The 15,346-nt window shown below is 41.4% G+C and overlaps 1 protein-coding gene across 1 annotated transcript in view; it reads right to left on the bottom strand.

Annotated features, from left to right (window-relative positions):
* Positions 1 to 15,346, bottom strand: part of AGBL4 (ATP/GTP binding protein-like 4) — a gene marked incomplete at its 3' end in the record, with an annotated part of 877,516 nt that overhangs the window by 8,910 nt on the left and 853,260 nt on the right. The window contains exon 9 of the mRNA XM_009318724.1: positions 7,939 to 8,091. Within this exon, the coding sequence (XP_009316999.1) occupies positions 7,939 to 8,091 (153 nt within the window). The remainder of the gene's footprint in view (positions 1 to 7,938; positions 8,092 to 15,346) is intronic.

Raw genomic sequence — 15,346 nt, forward strand, 5'->3', positions numbered from 1 at the left:
CTCTGCTTCTCAGAGCACATCCTTCCCCAAAGATGCCAAAACTGGCATTTCCTGGTCTAAGCTCTACAGAATAATCACACCATTTAGAAAATAACTCGTGTCTCTGGAGTTCTCAGTTTCCCTATTTGTCAGTAGAAAATGAGACGTTTCCTCAAAATATACAATAAAATAGCCTCTAGCAATAGCCCGCAATACTTCTCTTTACAATAGTTTTATGAGCGTGTGTGCAGTCTCCTGGGAGTGCTTTCATAATCATTTATACAAATGACAGAAACTTAGGACAATGAGAAGCAGAAAGGGAAATACAACCATCATGCATGCAGTTGCTTTGAATAGTCTGCAGAAAAAGTGGTTTGTTCTGTGGCAAAGAGATGTTCTGCTCACTTGTACGTTTAAATCAGGAGATTACAACCCCTCCTAAGGAGCATGCTGTACACTGCTCCCAGAGCAACCCAGTACAGCCCATTGCTCAGACTCCTCCTGGGCTCTCTCACTGATCCGGAACATTTCTCTGAAACAGAGTTGTATTCTACATATGTTAAAATATCACATAGTTAAAGAGGTAATGCCCAGAAAGAGATCCTGGGAGCGGGACGGGTGTCCAGTTCTTAACCAGCTTCCTGCCCCTCCTTCACAGCGCAGTTTGTCCCAGCTGAGTGAAATTCACAGCGCTCTGCAGGAAAGGTAGCTTGCATTTGAATGCAAAGGAGCTCCTTTCATGTGTGCTACTCTGGGAGGCTGTCACCTGCTCCCAGCTTGTTGACATTAGGTAAGAGTAATGATGGTCTTTGAAAATATGCCATAAAATGGCTATGAAAACTTGTTTCTTCTATGGATATTCAAAATTTCTACCTGTGTGGGGATGGAGAAGGGACTGTCAACTCCTATACGCACAAACAACACAGCAAGAAGGTACTGAAAGAAAATCCATTTACTCGAACACTTTTTTCCCCCTCCTTTTCCTTTTCTTTGCAATACAAATTAATTCAACTCTCTGTACAAAAAGAGGGGTGGACTGGTTCAGCACCATGTAATGGAGCAGTTTCATTTAGCCACGACTCTCCAGAGGGCAGAGTTCTTGTGAGACCAAAACCTATAATGCTTAGAAGCACAGGCATTACAATCTGTTCCCTGTGCCACCAGAAACATGTTTTCTCTCTCCCCTCACCCAGCCTCCAGGAAAAATAAATAAATAAATAAATAAATAAATAAATAAATAAATGAACTTATGGAGCAAATGAACTTATGGAGCAACATGTCCAAGAAGCAGTGAGCAGAAATGCATCCCAGAGGGGTGCTAAAGCATATAATAGCTGTATTTGTCTTCCTGGAAATGCCCTGGTATAAGACAACAAAAAAAGAAGGTAGGATCATTTGTTGTGCTCAGGTTTTAAGAGATTTCTGAGTAGATCTGTTAAGCTTGCATGATGTTAAGAAAACCTACCTAAATGCAACAGCTTTTGCCTTTCTGGGACAAGTTTCTTTTTTGCCAAAACAGCAGAGAGGCACTTAGGAGACAGTGGTGCAAGTAAGTATGGATTTTACTTCGGGATGAATTCTAGGTCTGAGCAACTTGCTTGCTGCTCCCCCTTCCCTACCCAGCCACATGCAACACAAACTGGTTCTTCTTTATTTCGGAACAGATTATTGGGATTTGCTCATTCAATGTTCATGAGCTGTTATTACTCCCTCAGGCACTTGTGCCAGCACTTCCTTCAGACATAGCCCAAAACACACTGGGATTAGTAATACGGATCACAAGACTAAGAGGGAGATGTGCAGCCAGGGTAAGTGATAAGAGTCCGGCAAGGCTGCCCTAGGTAGATGGGAGGAGGTTTGCTGGAAGGAACACATCTTCCCTAAGAAAGCTTGGATGGATGAAGGGGATGCTGTGGAAATGAGAACAAACCTGGAGTACGTCGATAAAAGGAAAACAATACAAAACATAGACAGATTAAAATCTTTTTCTTGGTTGCTCAATTTTAGATATCCAGGCTAAAAAAAGCCAAAACAAAACAAACAAAGAAACAAAAAACCACAACAAAAAGTACTAGGGCAAATCATTCCATATCTGAATTTTTGCATATTGCTGAGACAATGACAGTCTCAAAAATATGTTTTAGGTCACCGCTCCATGGCACTGGGGTTAACGACATATTTCCCTGAAGGAAACTGAGTGGGTTGTTGAGACTTCACTGTTGAGTGCGCAGCTTGGTATATAACATAGGGAACTGCTGACAAAGAAACGAGACTGGCACTTTGGAGACCTGGGTTTTATTCTCCGATTTCCTCAAGCAAGTCACTTCCCACCCACTCTCTCTCTTTCCCAGCACGACTGGAAGCTCTTGGGGTTGTGGACTTTCTCAGTAGTTACCCAGTGCCCAACATAAGGGGACCCCAAGTTTTTATCAGGGTCTTTGGTTAACCATGGCACACAAAGGATGACAAACAGTATTTCTAAGGAAGGTGCTCTGCTGGGAGGTTGAATACAGGAAAATGAAATGAGAACTCAAAGGTATCCCAAGTACCACCAGTTCAGAGTCCAAGGAAAAAAAGAAGATTAAGCCAAGTACCTCTGGCCAGTCTTTTTCCTTTAACTGCAAAGAAAAGCAATCTTTACAAAGTGATAAAGCCATCCAAGAATGGCTGTGGTTGCTTCTTTTAAATGAACCAGAGAGAACAGATGGTCTCCTCTCATGCTGTCACAAAGGTCAAAATTAGCCACCCTTAAGACTAGCAGGTTCTTGAAATGCTCAAGTGCTTGTGTCTGGTCGTTATGACTAATCCACTCTCCAGAACAAGAAAGGTCAAATGAAGAACACCCCTCCAAATACTGCAACAACTCCTAGCCATGGCTGATGTGCAATGCACTCAGACATGGTGTCAATAGCTGCTCCTAAAACCCAATGAGTCAGCCTTTCAAAAGAGCTTGTCAGCTCTCACTGTTAGAGCTTTCATACAGATTATATTTACTCCCCAATGTTTAAAAATATCCTTCTTAAACCTTGAAAATATAAAATGTTTTCCTTACAGAATTCGTCCTTTTTCCTCAGGCAGCTGCCCAAGAACGTCTCATGTATTTATTTGGGAGCAAAACTTCCCAGCTCTTCTTTCGCTTTCTTCTTCACGTGCTGACAGCTAAACCAAAGGCAGGCCTCTGTTTCTGAAGTCATGTACAAATGAGGAATTTCTGGTCCCTTTCACAACTTCTACCTGCAAACCACAGTCAGCCTTCCAGAGTACTGTGACATTAAGTGTTCTGCTCAACAGATAGGGTACAGAGACATTGGGTGACTTGCCTTTGGTCCTACAATAGGCATGCAGGCACAAATCCCCTATCCATCCCCTACTCTAATCACCAATCTCCCTTGGATCCTGTCATTTAAATAAAAAGGCCTATTGGAAATGACAGGTGAAGAAAGCAGTCCAGGCATGAAATGCACTCTAAAGTATATTAATAGAAGGTTGCCAGACAAAACGGCACAAGGCATTTGATCGCATCATCTTAGGCTTGTTGTTCATGCTCCTTTGCATCTGGCTGCGTGATTTCTGCCAGATTCTCGGCTGGAGGAGCAGGCTAGGATTTGCCTGCTTTCCCTAACCCGTGCAGGGCTCAGCTGCAATCATGCAGAGCACTGAAAGAAATCCCTTTGAGTCGGGATTCATTCCGAACATGTAAAACCCAGACAAATGACTGCTTCTCCAAAGTGAATCCCATTTCACAGCAAGTAGGTTATTAGTGTGGAACTCCATACAAGTAGCCTGCATTCAAAAGCCCTCTGCATTATTAATAGAAGATGAGCTTTTGACATCAAAGGAGAACCATTATGTATGCTAAATGGTGGCAAAAATTGTACCCGCACTTCAAACCTTTTCAGTTCTTTGTCCCTTGTAAATCAATCAAGGTTGACAGATGCTTTAAGGAGAGTAATCTTTTCAATGATACTGTCAATGGATAACATAATGGAACATTGTCTCTGTGCTGTGTGAAGACATGGAGCTAGTCAATTATGGACAACACTTCATGCAGCCGCCAGTTTTCACTTGAAGTGCTGCTGTTGAAGTATTATAATCCCAACAAATGGCCGCAGCAGCATACAATGTAAATGAGACCTCCTGAAGCTTTGGAAAATTAATTAGTAACAACAGTGGTCCATTCCCACACTTTCAAACACCAGCCTGGTAATGTTAACGATGCACTTCCCCCCTTCCCTTTGAGCAGTCAATAGGGCATATTTACATACACTATTTTTAATCTTCAACACTTTTTTTTCCCCCTTTTAAATGCAGGAAGCTCTGGATTCCTTTCCTCTCTTTCGAGCAGCAAACTTCACCCCTGATATTTTCAACCAGTCACATAACCCACATGGCTGGAGCTGAAAACAAGAGAACAGAGACTTTCCCACTTGGAGACAGCAGTAATATTCACTCCTCTTGCTTCACACACGTCAGACACTTTGTGGCTGTCTCCTTTTCCAACACTTCTATCTCCTCAGCTGCCCTGAGAAGAATGGCTTGGATGGATGGCAGGGGAAAAGCTTCTGGTCTCAAGAGACCAGTAGGATGTGAGTTGAAAGCCCAATGTACTGAGTGCCAGCAGCACCTAGGTCAAACTGTGGTGCACTGGATGCCAACATATATCCAATTGCCAGCTTCTACAGAAAAAAGATTGAGAGTCAAAGGAAAGAGATTGTGCTGGGTTTTTAGCTATTGGCTTCTATTTCCTACATCATTTTCTCAAAGATTTTCCCTTTGTCAACCAAGACTTGTGCTAAGAGGAACACTTAATCTCCCACAGTAACGGAGAGAAATCCCACATTTGAGCACAAAATTTCTAAACTCCTATCAATTGCAGGTTTTCATTGCTATGATCTGTGAATGCCCCCTTATCTATAATGTGGTTTTGAAACAACCAGGTGCAGATAAGAAACTCAATCACTGAGGTCTTCTTGGACAAGAACAGGCTGTTCCTTGAACCCAACTCACTCTCCCCCAGGCTCCAAACAGCTGGAAACAGATGCGGCTGCTCTCTCTCCTCATTTAATATGGATTCGGTCTTCTGCACTCTGGACAGTATTCTGAGAAGCCCTGTGGTTGACCGCAGAAAGCTTCAAACTGCAGCAGTCCCCCGAACCCTCAAAACATACAGACAATGGTTAAACAATACTGACAATAGTTAAACAATACTATGAGGCAACAGAGGAAACAACAGCAGCCACACACCCTCCCAGGCATTACCTGGCCAGCTGCCACTGCTGATGCCAAGAAGAAAAGGGAAATGTTTGGTCTACTAGAGGTCCCCCTCCTGGGAATAGAAAAGACAGAGGAAAGGATATCTTCTGCCTAGCCTTAGAAAAGTCAGAGACTGATCCAAACTTTTTCTCACTCTTGCATAAAATAAACTGCCATAGAAGAGAGAAACAAACAGGAATCAGGAGGTTTCAATTCCTCCTTCCTTTTGCTGGAACAGGTCTGTCAAGAAAACAGTGGCACAACTGCATTTCTATACTCACTTCCCACTCAAACTCCACAGTGCAATATGCGCAAACACAAGACAAAAAAAATCTCTACTGCATCTTGATGAGAAAGCTTTAGGCTAACATTCCTGCCATGATGAAAATGGCCTTTTTTCCAATTACAGTTTCTTTTGCTGTGCAGACTTGTCTGCTTTTGTATCTGTTTTTAGATTTTGTTTCTCTAGAGCTAAACACATGGAATGCTGCAGGGTGCCTATCCTCCTCCACCCACCACCTCTGCCACAAGCTGGTTGGGATGGCACTGCAGAGGAGGCAGGCACCATGCCCCAGCTGTCCCCATCTTTGAGAGGAGACCCAGGTTTACCTCTCTGTACCAGGAGCATGAAGTATAAGCAAAAAGGGGACAGCAGAGTCTGGGAAAATGTATGGTGGGTAACAAAGAGGGTTAAGAACACAGCAGACATAAAATCAGGGCCCAAGCAGTAGGTTCTTCTGCTCTTCTCTGCTGGGTGCAGGATTCCAAAGTAATTTTTAATTGAGCCTGTTTCCATTATATAGCTGCCAAATGTCATCCACTGCCTTCCTTCCTCACAGCTCATGGCTGAAAGTTCCCACTGCCTTGGCTGAGTTGCGTTTCTGAATATTCCTTATCCCAGTCAAAGCAAAATGGCACACCAAACACCTCTTACTTGAAAGACTGTCCACTTATGCAAACCTGAAGTGCATAGATTGAAATAGAGCAAGGGATAGTGGTATAGAAGTAGCTTAGCTGGCAGCTCCACAGGTGTGTAAGGTGGGCCAGGAGGAGCAAACAAGCAGTTGCAGGCAGGCTTGGGCACTGTGTGTTTTGCTTGCACAGCTTTCAAGGAAAACTGATGCACAAAAAAGGCTATCGAAAGGGCCAGGATGTCATACTTGGACACAAAGTTGCAACACACTGGACCAGAGTCTTAAATCTACTGACTTCCGCAGAGCTACTGCAAGCAATGTGTGGTAAGGATCTGTTCTACTCTATTTGAAGCTTGCTTTAAAAATGTCCTTTTTATATGTCCTTTTCCAACTCATTTATAGGAGTTTGCCATTTATTTCCAATATCCAGAGATACCTACACACGTACTTTCTTCCAAGTTACAGGACATGTATTGAGCAATTGCAGATTTTCTTGCAGAACAGTTTTCCATGGTAATATCAAAGAATTTCAAAAGCATACATTGCCTTTGTCACAACTTTCAACAGAAAATTATCTAACCTTTTCTTTCAAGTTTATTATTTTTAATAATAATATTAATTAATAACTATTATTAAGTGCCGGGTCCTGCATTTCGACCACAACAACCCCATGCAGCGCTACAGGCTTGGGGAAGAGTGGCTGGAAAGCTGCCTGGAGGAAAAGGACCTGGGGGTGTTGGTCGGCAGCCGGCTGAACATGAGCCGGCAGTGTGCCCAGGTGGCCAAGAAGGCCAACGGCATCCTGGCCTGTATCAGAAATAGTGTGGCCAGCAGGACTAGGGAAGCGATCGTCCCCCTGTTCTCGGCACTGGTGAGGCCGCACCTCGAATACTGTGTTCAGTTTTGGGCCCCTCACTACAAGAAGGACGTTGAGATGTGTTGGAGCGTGTCCAGAGAAGGGCAACGAGGCTGGGGAAGGGTCTGGAGAACAAGTCTTATGAGGAGCGGCTGAGGGAACTGGGGTTGTTTAGGCTGGAGAAAAGGAGGCTGAGGGGAGACCTCATCACTCTCTACAACTACCTGAAAGGAGGCTGTAGCAAGGTGGGTGTTGGTCTCTTCTCCCAAGTAACAAGCGATAGGATGAGACGAAATGGCCTCAAGTTGCACCAGGGGAGGTTTAGATTGGATGTGAGGAAAAATTTCTTTACTGAAAGAGTAGTTAAACATTGGAACAGGCTGCCCAGGGAAGTGGTTGAGTCACCATCCCTGGATGTATTTAAAAGATGGGTAGATGAGGCGCTTAGGGACATGGTTTAGTGGGCATGGTGGTGTTGGGTTGACGGTTGGACTCGATGATCTTAGAGGTCTCTTCCAATCTTAATGATTCTATGATTCTATGATTTTCACTTCTATTTGCTATTTACTATTATTTAAAGTGTACAGTAAAAAATTTGCCAATATAATATAAAGAATGAAACAATAAATCTGATCCAGTTGATCAAAAGGCAAAAGATCTTCTGATAAAAACTAAGCATTCCAATAATTCAGAACCAAAGGTTATAATATGGAAGATGAAGAACCTGCTTCTGTTCATGTGTCCAATGACAATACATAAGGTCACAACTTACCACTTTTGGATAAGGTAAGTATAAGAGGGAAGATGGTAGTTGCTAATGACAAAAAATTTTAAGTAGCCTTCCATTCATATTAAAATAAAATTCACACAATCCGATTAAAATTAATCATTAAAAAATAAAAATAGGAAAAATTAATTAAAAGAAACATTGCTTACATAAGAGAAGTCTTCGGCATTCTGACAGAGTAGCTTGGGAAAAACAGCCTGTCGCTGAAATCTTTCCTCATCTTCAAAGATGTTCCCATACATGAAGCCATTCATCATGGTGGAGTGGGCATGGATGTCAATATAGAACTCCAGGTTAATCTTCTGTTGAGGGAAAACAACAACAAAACATTCAGCATGAGATAAATCAAAGCTGTGTTATGTAGGTGAAGCCTCCCATAAATCCAATACTGCCATCCTTGAATCTAACCATGGTGCCATCGTCAGAGAGCCATGTTAAAGACATTGCTTTCATGCATCCAGCCATTCATGCCTCTATGTGGGTGCATGTGAGATGCAACACAGGACCATGATAGACATTTCTTTACCTGTTCTGAGAAGGCTGGAACTTTTATGCAGCACAAGACACTGTGCAAAGTAGAGCCAGAACATTATCCTTCACTTTGATACAGGGCTTAGTGCCACTGATAAAAATACGCACCTTCCAGTTCTAGAGCATGATTGTTCGGGCATAGCTTTGCCATCTCTGCACAGTTCTGCATCGCAATATGCTGATGTACCCTTCTGCCAGGAAAGACAGGCTCAAAATTGTATAGAAAAAGACTTCAGTATTTCCTGTGCAGTTTATTTTGGTTTATAAGAAGAAATACCACAAATGTTTTTGTCATACTCTGCTTTGTAGTAGTAACTCAACAGAACAACTCCCAAAAGCAAATGCCTTGAATGCCTCTCCGCTTGTAGCTTCCCATGTGATTCTGCATCAACTCTTGCTTCAAAAGAAAACACCAGGACCCCCTAACACAGAGGTGCCTGCTCTCCCCATACCCTTCCTGGATTAGCAATTCAGTGTCAGGAGGCTCTGTAAGAAAACGCTGCTCAAGTCTCCAGTCCAGGGACGCATCTTTTTCCTCACATCATATATAAGTGATACTACTTGCCCTGCCATCAGTGGCAAAGAGTGGAATGTTCGTCTTGATCCCGACGTACAGTGCCATTGACAGCAGTGAGAAGGCAATATCCCCTGCTACCAGGGCAGATGCCACAGGATTACCCAGAGTTTCCCCAAACTCTTGCAACTTCTGATCCTGAACAAATGGTGCTCTGTGACTAGAGAGTGACAAACCCACCCCTGTCACCTGGCCACCATGGGGCCAGTAAGAACCTTCTTTGTGACCAGAGGGTTACAGTTCAGATCTCCCTATCCCAACAGGGGGATGGAGAATAACTCTGTTAGCAGGACAGGGATTACGATACTTAGCCCTGTACCCCTCAGTGGCAAATAGGGACCCTGGCCAGTAAAATACAACATGTAGCTCTCTAGCCACATGTCTCATCTGCACGGGCTTGCTCAGGCTACTGGAGAACACTGAGCTACAAGACAGTCCAATGTAATACAAACAGAGTTTGTATTATGCAGTTCATGTGACAGCAGTGTCAGCTCTTCTAGAGAGTCTCCAATGAGGGGAGAACATCATTCGGAACGTGAAACTAATATGATACAGATTTACTTTCCCTTGGCAGAAAACCATTGTACAATACACAGTGACTGTTTAGTTTAATTAAACAGCCTAGAGAGAGTAATACTGTATCTTATTAAGCCTCTCCTATGTTAAAATGTTAGCTAATGCAATATCAATATCTGACCATGCTTCATAGGAAAAGGAACATTTGATTGTATTTGACTCTAGTACAATAAATTGTTTGTTCCTGCCAAAACACTATGCTGTACTATAGAGGACCAACACTGCAATAAAGCACACATCTGCTATTCGGAGATATAGCACTGAAGAGAAAGATTAGCATTGACAGGATGAAATACCACATAGGATTTTCTTCCTCTCCAAGCATACAGAAATTAAAACCAAAGATTGAGTAATATTATTTTTCATAAGATAATTTCCCCATCAGAAACAGAATTCGATGAGATCAGATGCACACTGGCATATCACCATAAAACAGAACATGTTGTAGTCTCAAAACAGTGATTTGATGATGAAGTGAGGAGATAATCTAGTTAAACTGGGTATTTGTAAAGCATGAATGTCCTTCACATAGAAGTCAGTGACCTAAGTCATACTTATTTTAGAACAACTAGACAGAATTCTTCATAGGGACATATTTACTAATATAAAGTAATTGAGAAGCATGGCAAGATATATAACAATAGACTAGTATCATTTGTGTCCTAAGACAACTAAAGGTGCTGGCATAAACTGTATGATTTGTGCTGTGTCATACTATACTTATTCAACCATAGTTATCAAATTGTTTCCAAAAGAAGGTGTCTACAAACAGGGACACAGAGGCACAGATTACTAAGAGAACTTTCCATAGGCTACCCAGCAAGAAATTCACCTGCAGAACATGGGTGACCTGAGCCCCAGCTTAGTATTCAATTGATCAAGTCATCCAGTCTAACACTATCACTAGAGAATATTTTCTAAACTCTCCTAGGATTCTTACTAAAAAAATTGCTGATAAAAGTATTCCAGGGAATTTTAGAGAATCTCTTGGGGTGCTGAAATTTCTTCGAAGATCTTTCTTGACCATCAAAACCATTTTCAAATAGTCTGGTTACAAGCGTTATTTGTGAGGGAACAATGTCCTTCACAGATATCACCTTCACCTGAAGATTAAGCTTCCAGATCACTTATTTGGAAACCATGACATTCAACAGATAGCTCATCACTCAGACAAGTGTTTAAAAACATTTATCCAGTCATTCATTACAACGTATTTCAGAAGTAATTTCCTAAGTCAGCCCACAATAACTATTCAACTGTTTTTTCTGGTCTTTGTTCCTTACCTTCCTACTGAACATATAAAAAACTCTATTTTACATATTCCTGCCCACTAAATATAGTCCAAATTTGCAATTGTCCATCCTAAACAGTAAGTTGTTAAACATTGCTAGAGTAATTGCCAGTTAGATGTACTACTCCCAGACAGTGCTGTATGTGAGCAGAACAGTATTTCAGTGTTTCACATTTCTTCTCATCACATTCAGTATTTTGTCAAAGGGAAACATCTTGAGCGTTCTCCATTACAGAACAAAATAATTCAGTGCATTGTTAATATAACACATGAGTTCCTAATGGAAAAATTCTCTTTATTCACAGACAAAAAGATATTGTGGCTTTAAAATGGACAACAGCCCAGTCACTGGGCCATTAAACTCAAAGTTTGCCACCTCATGCCCCAAGTAGTAGACCAAGTAGTAGACAATTTGTTTGCAGACAAGTTTCGCAAAAGAATTAAGGAACATCGTTCTTGAATGATAATGGTATTTCTTCTCTCTCTTTAGACTCATACATAAGTACTTTATATGTAGGAACTGTTTCACTCACTGCCACGCTACAAATTTAAGCTAGGGAATAAAATTTCATATTTCAGTTGAGGTTCTCTGGAAGATTTTGGCATAATTACTGATCTCCTGTAATTTAGGCAGAATCACAGAATTAACATTTTATTAAATATATGTCACCTACTGATGGGAATTTCAGAAAAATCAGCAGAGAGCTGACCTTCTGAAATTGTTTCTCTTTGAGATAGGGAGAATGAAGTTAATAAACTTATGTGTGCATTTACACTTAAAACATAAACCAATCCTATCTGCTGTTAAACCACAGGGGTATCTGTCAGTATCTACACAGCAGAACCCACCCTGGTTATGGCTTCTAATGCAGTAGCATCTACAAGTAAGAATGGGAATAAACTTAGAGGTGGCTCAAAGCCTCATAGTCGCATTTGCTCCAGCCTTTAAGCAGAAAATAATGAATAACCAGACTCAAACATCTCTGGATGCCATAGCTGCCTTCTGAGAGACTTATAAGTTACATCCTACAATATGATATTAAACTCATCATTTTCTGCTTTAGAGGTGGAATGCAAAATGATTCAGATGTCTGATGAAAATCATCATGCAATTTAATTCCTGCAAGTGTCTTTTCTTCGTGCTTACAAGCAGCAGCAGATATTTTCTATCAGACACTCTCTTTCTTAAGTAAAGCTGTAATTACCTGGATGACCCAGCTTACAGAGTTGGAGAAAACAAAGGCAGACTTGGTCTTTCTTTCCTCTCCGTGTCGAAACAGAAATCACTCACTAGACTGACAGAGACAATGATTGAACCCCACTTCCTAGAAAACAGTTAACATTCTCCCCCTTGAAAAGAATTGTCTTTGCCTCGTCTTGCCACTTACCACATAAAAACAGAATAAATAAATAAGCAAATGAATTTCTGCTCTAAAGTTCATTTGAATCCCTGCCTTTGTGACACACACTTTCCACTGTTCTCCTGAGTCAGTCTAAAGTTTCTGGCAGCTTGAGAAATATACATATACATTAGGGAGGGGGAAAAATGGAAGAAATCATGGATAAAGAATAAAAGCACACATTCATTGTCAAGATATGAAATAGTCAAAGTAGCACAGAAACTGGAAACTGGTTCATGATGCCATGTAAAGTTTTAAGAAAATATATTCTGAACTGTCTGCATTTTTATTACATTAGCTGAATGCCTTTGGAAGGTCAGTAATTAAAGAGCAAAGGGAAAGAATGATGTTAATAGCTGGTGCTGATATGACCAAAGTTAGATTTTGAACAGTGCAATTATGATTCTTAAGGAAACAGAGATTTAATAAATAAATAATCAATAAATGCCATAATAAAAGGATAAATGTGCATTGAGCCCAGAACATGGGCCACTAGAGAGACAACTGATGCAGGAAGAAGCCAGCTCTGTCCACCAGCTGTCACTTCAATATGGATTTTATTAATTCTTAGGCATAGCAATTGGTTTAGAGAGAGAGTGTCCAAAAGCCTTCTTCACTCTAATATTTCATATAGGGGATAGGATATGCTCCTTGCAATGTTTTATACAAGCCGCTAAAACCATGGCTTGTCATTAGTGGTAGAAAACATAACAGCCTGCAGGCAGACTTTGTACTCTTACTGCTCAGCCACTGTTTGAAGCAAACGGACATACAACAGTTGGCACAGCATAAGGAGTTTGCCCCTTTTGGTTCAGAAAAGATTCAGAAATTCCCAGAAGACTGGCTCTTTGATGCTTCCTCAGGTCCAGAATCTCTCAAAGGAAAATTCTGCATAGGTCTCAAATATATCCATTTTGACATATACACCATACCCCATGCTTAGTTACTTTGCAACGCCTACAGTGGTGACACCAGAAAACGCAAGCACAGTGTGCTAAGAAGGAAAATAAAGGAAAACTGACCATTCAGCATCATAGGTTCAGCAGTCTACATTCAGCTAGAAAGCTTCAGTCTTGGCCCTCTCAGCTCCAGGGAAATCTGCCCAGTGCCTTGAATCGCTCTTTAGGGATGCACAGCACATGTCTCCTTCTGACTATACAAGGGAATATGGGGTGGAATTCAGACTGTCTGGATATGGTTCATATTTTCAAGCTTCCCTTGAAATACCTGGCTTTGGATTCCTGGAAAAGTGAATTTTACCCAAATCGCTTTTCTTACACCTTCTCCCCATATTTTTTCCCCCAAATTTGAAAGGGCCAGCATAAACCCTCACAAAAAAAAAAAAAGTCACATACTTCCAAGAACGTTTTCCTCTGCCATTCTTTATAACTTCTGACAAGTCAGTCCTACAGCGTTGTCTCTAGTTTTGCAGATGATGTAAACCACACCTTGTTAGAGGCACTATTTCAGAAGAAATGCCACTACCCCTTTGTAACCATGGGGACAACATTTCTCCTTCCATTCATCATCTCATGGACCACCTGTTCCATTCACCTTTGTAAACACCATGGCAACAACAGCAATTGTTTACATAAGAAATTAATAGTAGAAAAGTGGTTTACTATTTTTAAAAACCTTCTAAAGGTTAAAAACCTTTAAAAAAAAAAAAAAGTTCCTCATCTTGCTTCCAGAGAAAGGAAAATGCCAGTTTAGAACCACTCTTATTCTCACTCATATGAAGCACAAAAGCCAATTTCTCCTTATTCCTGTAGACACCTTTACACAAACTGACAATGTCTTTTAAGTGTCCCTGCAGAAGCAGCTTGCAAACACTGATGTACCACTAACTCTGCATGACCTTCTAGTAATTCTTCATAACACTTCATGCATTTTTTTCAGATTATTTCAATGATGTTCTGAGAGCTGTTGTCTTTCAGGATAAACCACTCCAACCCAGTTGCCATTCAAAAGTAATTATTTACTGATCCGGTTACACAGCAAGTTCTCAATCTGAATAATGATACCTCTTAATGATAGGCATAATCTGACATGACTCATTAGTACCTCAAAGAGGATGGAGAAGAGACTTCTGTTGGTTCCATGAATTCATACAGCAAAAAGATGGCATGTCCACCAACACTGCTTTCCTGCCTGTCTTAAAAAGTAAGGGATGCTTTTATCCACAGAACATGGGACCCCCTTCAGTGAACTTGAACCCTGCACTGGTGTGCCCATCAGTAGCCCTGAAAGGAGCTAAACTCGTAGTCTTGGCCTCAGAGTGGGAGGTCAGCAACATGCATATTCTGATCCTGGTTCTTTATCTGCTTGCTTCTCTCACCTGCCAGTGCAGATAATACCACCTCCTGAGGATTAGCTGACATTTGTAAAGCACTCTGAAGATATAAAGCATCACAGTGCATACAAGGTAAGTATTAATTCATCTGCCAGGCTGATTCACTCTTTGACCCTTCTGCAGAGATGTCCAGTTAGTGTCAGCTCTGGCAGTTTTTGCAATTCAGACACCTGTCCACCAGCTACTGGACTGAAGCCAACAATTCACACAGGACACAGAAGAGCCGTCAGATGGCAGTAACATTTGGTCACGACAGGCCTGAATTGGATTTGAAAGGGTGACCTGGAGGTGAAAGGCTCTATCAAGAAGCCACTTCTGTTCAAATGCATATTAAATTAGAGAGGGGCCAAAGAGACAACGTTAAGACCCAGATCAAGTTTAGACAAGACTTTTGGGTCAGCTGCAAGGATAATTCTTGTATAATTTTTACCCTAAATGAATAGGAACCAGGAAATACACTCTTTCTGGATTTTGGGCCTGACCCCAAGCCAAAACTAGAAGAGTGAGTCTGAACAAGGACAGTCATTGTTCTTTCTCATCCTTTCCCTCTCCCTCATACATGAGCAAACATATATTCAGCAATATGGGCTTTGACCTTAGCAAGGTCTGAAGTTTTTAGTTGCCTGCATGATTAGAATAAAGCATTGGGATTGAACTGGGTCTTGGGGCATTACTTCACCCTAAAGTTTGCCAATCTCACTTGGCTCTGCCCATCTCAGACCTCACTTGGACGTCGCCACCATATGCCCCGCAGAACAAGCTCTGTAAATCCTACCTTGCTCATTTGTCTGCTACTGAACAGCATCGGCTCTACAGAAAGAGGGCTTTTCAG

This window comes from Pygoscelis adeliae, unplaced genomic scaffold (assembly GCF_000699105.1).
Source record: "Pygoscelis adeliae isolate BGI_AS28 unplaced genomic scaffold, ASM69910v1 Scaffold82, whole genome shotgun sequence".
Classification (NCBI taxonomy): Eukaryota; Metazoa; Chordata; class Aves; order Sphenisciformes; family Spheniscidae; genus Pygoscelis; species Pygoscelis adeliae.